Source organism: Echinops telfairi, unplaced genomic scaffold (genome assembly GCF_000313985.2).
Source record: "Echinops telfairi isolate 266 unplaced genomic scaffold, ASM31398v2 ScPeMD7_7424;HRSCAF=8462, whole genome shotgun sequence".
Classification (NCBI taxonomy): domain Eukaryota; kingdom Metazoa; phylum Chordata; class Mammalia; order Afrosoricida; family Tenrecidae; genus Echinops; species Echinops telfairi.
Genome location: NW_022111324.1, coordinates 94,854,252 through 94,860,103, shown reverse-complemented (window position 1 = coordinate 94,860,103; position 5,852 = coordinate 94,854,252). Strand labels below are relative to the sequence as shown.

The window sequence follows — 5,852 nt, the reverse complement described above, 5'->3', positions numbered from 1 at the left end:
AAAGTTACAGAAAAAAAGGTAAATGCTATTACATAAAGAGGCCTAAATTATCAGTAATAACATATGCTAATCTGTAAGCGGATAGATAGACAGATAGGGATGATAAACCAATATAAGTAAGTAAAAGGGAGTATATCCATGACATGTCTTGATTTGGCAGACAGTACTTTTCCATGTATGTTTGAATGTGCTACAAATGTTGTAGCTGTCATGTTGTGAGGGCTGCAGACACTTTGAGGGAATGATTCACTGATCACTGGTTTAGGACCATATTCTTAGGGGAACAACAAGGTCAAGTGGCATAACAAAGTCCACAAAGGCAATGCCAATGTTCTACAACCTATGTTGCTGAGTAGCTACTGGGATCCTAAAAGCTTGTGAGTGACTATCTACAGTGTAATTATTAGTGTTTCTCATCTGGAGCAAAGAAGACCGAAGACAATAAAAGATAATGTTCCCATAACAATTAGTCCAAAGGACTAATGAACCACTCCGCTCCAGCCTCCATAATCCTGAGACCAGAAGATCTAAATGGTTTCCAGTTACCACTACAACTGCTCTGACAGGGATTTTATGGGAAGGTTCTAGATAGAGTGAGGCCCTGTGACCAGAATAACTAGATGGTGCCCAGGTGCCATTGTTGACCACTGGGAAAGGGATCACCATCGGAGATACTGATTAGAGAGAGAGAGAGAGTGTAGGGGGCGGGGCAAATTGAAACAAAACTCAAAATGTTAATAAAGATCAGGCTTACTGTTTTTTTGTTTTTTTTTTCAGGCTTACTGATCTTATAAACACTGGTGAAACCTGCTAGGGGGCGTAGACACACTACAAGCCTGGAAATGAACTCATCCCCCTCGCTCAACTTTCACCCAAACATACAGCCTCCATGGTGAACATTAACACCAGGTAACTACATACTCCTTAGACCTCTCAACTATGAGACCAAAAGGGCCGCATTAGTACATGAATAATACTCTGAAGGGAGGAAAGAGGGACACATGAAAATGGAAACGGAAGAAGGAAGTGGGAAGAGCGTTGTCATGCTGAGAGGGCTGCAGGCAATGTCATGAAACAAAATGTGTGTGAATTGTTCAATGGAGAGTCCATTTGCCATGCAAATTCTTGTTGAAATCACAATACAAAAGTTTAAATAAATAGAAAGAACTTCCCCACACCACCCTGAGAGACATTGCACAGTAACTCAAATACACACCAAGTTTCAAAACTTATATTATTCTTTCCTGAGAGAATTCAACCATACAGCTGTTTGATCATTTCAGCAAGTACAATTCAGTGACACTGATAATGTTGTCCAAATTGGGTAACAATTCTGGCTATCTACCATTAGAATTCAATTCACTTGGAACAATGGCTGGGGCATAGTAAGCACTGTAGAAATATTAGCTTCTATGATTATTTGCCACATTAACCTAGGCCATGAAAGTTTGTGCTGTATTTTATGTCACCCATTTCCTGGATCTTCATTCTTTTTGAGAATGTTGAAAATGCAGGCTTTTATTGCTGGCTAGGATTTTTATCTTCCTCCTATTTTCGGTTGCTTATGTTTGGGGTCTGTTGACTTGAGAAGTGGGTTTGTTTTTGCTTTTCCCTCTATGTATAGTCTGAAGGTCTTTCTTTCAGTATTTCTAGCCCCCATACAAGTACTCAAACAATACTAACTTAAAGCATTGCAAACCTCCATTTGGGGAGCATTTCTCTTAAGGATTTGCTCAGAACCTTCTGAGTTAGTTGCCCAGGGAACCAAGCTGGTGATGTCACAGGTGTCACACTTCTAACTCCCCCAGTTGCCGTCTGTCGAGCTTGAGGCAGAGCCCCGTCCTGCATACTCCCCACAGCCTGGGCAATTCTGGTCTTCTCCAAGTCGAGGCTAGTCCCCCAGCAATATCTAAACTCAGGCAGGTTGGGGTCATGGTGGTAGACCTCTTATGATTCTTCCTTACCTCCTAACTGGAGAAAGAAACATCTATGCCCATGAGTGTCTAAATAACCCTGCATGAAACTTCTGTCTCCAAAGTCTACAGAAAAAAATTAAAACAAAAACACCTATGGATCTGCTCCCTGGATAGGACCAAATGTCATTTACAATTGTTATAGGGCTTGGGGACCTCAGAAGCAAGATTACAGTACTCTTATTCTTTCTATTCACATCGCTTTACCTCTTGAACACACCAATGATCTCCCCCACCTGGCTTATCAGCTTGCTCCTCATTCTCTCAAGATATACTATTACAGCTTTCTTTTCTGCCCCAATGAAAAGAAGGGGGTGGGGAGAGAATATTGCTAAGATGATATTTCATTAGATGCGGTTGGCAATTGGTAAACAAGATCTTGTAATCATGCCCCACCCTAGTCAAATGGTGCAAAGTGCAGCTCATGCCAGGCTCCCTGCCATAGTAAAAGCCTCCATGTTGAAATGTGTGCTAATCTGATGATTATCTGCCAGTATAAATAAACCGACAACAGTCTTACCTCCTAAATTTATCAGAAAAAGGGAGCCTGTGAAAGGAGCACAATTCAGCTTGTGTTATAATTCCCAGGCCTGGCAGTATGACCCCGAGGAGTTGGTTTAACAACTACCTGGCTTGGAGAACTTCAGCTGAGACCTTTGAGCGTGAGCAGTAACCAGGAACTTTTACAGCTCCCTGCTCAGAGCTAGCCATGGCAAGGGCTCCTGTCTGCATATACCACTTCCTTGTTCTGAACTGGTATATATTCCTCAATTATTGCATTTCCCAATTAAAAATGAATCCACGGGCTGCCCAAATCTTCCAACATGGTGGACAGTGGAAGTACCTGACATTAATTAACCTGGTAAGTCTATGTATGTGCTTAACCTAGGACGCATCTGCTTGTCTCTCTCTGTGCATGCATAGTAGGAGTCCCGGTGGCCTCCTGGGTTACAACCTGAGCGGATAACCTTAAGGTCAGCAGCTTGAACCACCAGGAGAAGAATGGGATTTTCTGCTCCTGGGAAGATTGTCTTCTGTCTTATGAGGTCCCCCTGAGTTGGAATTGACTTTAGGGCAAGTTTGATTGCTCTCTCTCTCTCTCTCTGCTTCTACATGCATCCACCCTGGATTTTATTAAATATACAGTTCCATTGTTGTTTTTCCTTCTTCAGTCCTTGTGACTTCTGTTTTTCTCTTCTGTTTAACAGTTTGCTCTGAGAAACCCAATTTGAAAGTTATCTGTAGTAACATTTTGTGTTGGCTAATTGCAAAATGGGTTTTAAAATAAAGAATCTTGGAACCCTTTTCAGATGACCCACAACTGGGGTCTAAATTAATGATTTCATACTGAATTTGCATGCAAAAGCAGGAAGAAGAGTTAACTTCATCTACTTGGGAAAGTCTCTGACGAGTAGGCAGAGAGGCGTCTGTTGTGTAGGAAGTGCAGTTCCGAAAGGAGGGATAGTGCCATTTTATAGCACACACAGCCTAGCAGATTCGTCTAAGAAAAGAAAACACATTTTGCCATGTTCAGATCCCACTCCAATTATTTTTATAGGCTCAGTCTCTATCTTAAAGGACAAATCATCCAAGCAAATGGCAAACATGTATGTTTAACTATTTTAAGGCCAATTTTCTGACACAAGCCCTTGCCTTTCAAACTCTTGTGACTGCATTCTGATGAATCAAGTGGGGATCACTGGGAGAAAAACAGGAGGAAAAATTTTTGAAAAGAAAATGTTTGGGAACATGTAAATAATATGTAAATGTATATATATACTGATATGTATTAGGTAGAAGATAAAAATAGGCCATTTGGGGGATGATAATTACCTGGGCTTTTTGATGAAAATATAGGGTGCCATATGAAAATCTGATTTCAAAAACTAAATGTACATAGTCCAAATCCAGGTCTTGGCCATGTGAAAAGTGTGTGGAAAATTCCATTACCTTGTCAATGCATTTTCTTACAAACTTTTTGAAGCCCTCTTGTATATTCATGTGGTTGGCAATTGTCAGTCTCCCAGGCATTCTTTTGATCCCTTGGTTCCTTAGCTGGACAATGATCTCCCCCTGGCATCCGTCTTCCTCCTGTTGGGCATACTTGTGTTCAGTTTCTTCTCAGCATAATTCAGAAGTGATTCAATTGAGAATATACCCTCTTCAGTTATGATCTACTGAACAGAGCCCAAATCCTGTTTCTAAACCACACTATATCAATAGGTAAAGGGGTTAAGATTCCAACACATATTTGCGAGAAACACCTTATAATCCAAAATCATGGTGATCCATTTATGTTACAGCACCCATTCAATACTTGAACCCTATGTTAGGCCTGGGTGTCAAGAGAAACAAATCCTGTGACACTCATCTATGTATAAGAACGAGCTTTATATTAAGAAGGAAGTATAGCTTAAGAAGGCACCCAGCCCAGTTCAACTCAAGTCCATAAGTCTGATGCTAGTCCAAAAGTCCTCTGCAGATTCACAAACCCACCGGGGACCAGAAATATCACAGGCTGGTAGGTACAGAGTCATTTAGACCCAAAGTCAGTGGAAACAAGGCTAGGTGTCCATAGCTCTCAGGAATGGCAGCCCATGGAGACAGGCAGAGTTCCAGCAGGCAAGAAGGTGACGTCTCAAGAGAGAAAAGTGGGTACCTAAGTTCCAGGCTCACCCACAAAAGGCCATACTCCCAGGGAAGTGTCATCAAGCTACCACTTGATGGACAGGTTTGGTTCTCCCCCCAGCTAGGTGTGTCTAGTTGACCTAAAATCATCCAACTATCACAGGCCAAACTTCACTTTCCAGCAAGTTAGTATGATCATTTGTGGAACTTTTAAGCCTAGCCTTCAGAAATACCGCTAAACATCTTTGCTCTTTGAAAATCCTAAAAGCTTCAGATTTCAGCTCTCAGACAGTTGAAACAATTAGGGTTAATAAAAGGGAATAGTTAGCACCAGTCTCCAAAATAAAAGTTTCTGATTTTTAAACAACCATGACAACATTTTGGTAGTTTAAATATATATGTATTAAATATATTATATTTATAATATATAAAACATTAAATTAAAAATAAATTTAAGTAAATATAATATCAATTATAATAATATATTATATTATATATATAATAGATTAACAACAAAAAATGTTGTCACTGAGTCAATTCCAAATCATGGCAACCCCATGTGTCTCAGAGTGGAATTATACTTCATAGGGTTTTCATTAACTGGTTTTTCAGAAATAGATCTTCAGGTTGTCTTCCAAGGTGCTTCTGGGGGGATTTGAACCTCTAAACACTAACTTTCTGGTTATTAGCCTAATTCATGTGTATATAGAGTTTTTGTTAGGTGCTTTTGAGTTGATTCCTACTTACAGAAATCCTATGTAAAAGGGTAGTACTGCCATTTAGGATTTTTGTTTGTTTGTTTTTCCTAACTTCTTATTGTAAATTGGGTGGATGCTTCCAGAGAAAATCTGTTTAGCATTTTCTGTGTTTCTTGTTTCTATTCCTCTTTCCTGTCCACTCCTTCATTTTGAAATGTGTCCTGGGCAAAAGCTGCTCCCTTGATTTTAAATGGTTGATTATTCTAAGGAGTGCATACTTCCCCAGTGTTACTATTGACTTTATATACCTATTCATTGTTTGCTCAAATATTAAGCCATTGAGGTAAGTTCAGGTCAAGGACTGGAGGGTGACTAAGAGCAATTTTCTTGGGGCTTTGACTATTCTCTATCAAACTGGTAAATCTTATCTCTTATGATTATGAATTTTTCCCCCAATTTTTTCTCTAGCCAAGATTTTCTACTGTGATCCCTTTCAGAGCAGTTGGTAGTGGTAGATGGGTACTATAGCAGTTGGTAGTGGTAGATGGGTACT

General features: G+C 40.0%; 1 protein-coding gene across 2 annotated transcripts in view; it reads left to right on the top strand.

The window, feature by feature from the left end:
• Positions 1 to 2,537: 2,537 nt before the first annotated feature.
• Positions 2,538 to 5,852, top strand: part of LOC123522554 (androgen dependent TFPI regulating protein) — a 101,778-nt gene continuing 98,463 nt past the window's right edge. For both annotated transcript variants that reach the window (XM_045297834.1, XM_045297833.1), the window contains exon 1: positions 2,538 to 2,835. In XM_045297834.1, coding sequence (XP_045153769.1) covers positions 2,683 to 2,835 — 153 coding nt within the window. In that variant the 5' untranslated portion in view covers positions 2,538 to 2,682. The remainder of the gene's footprint in view (positions 2,836 to 5,852) is intronic.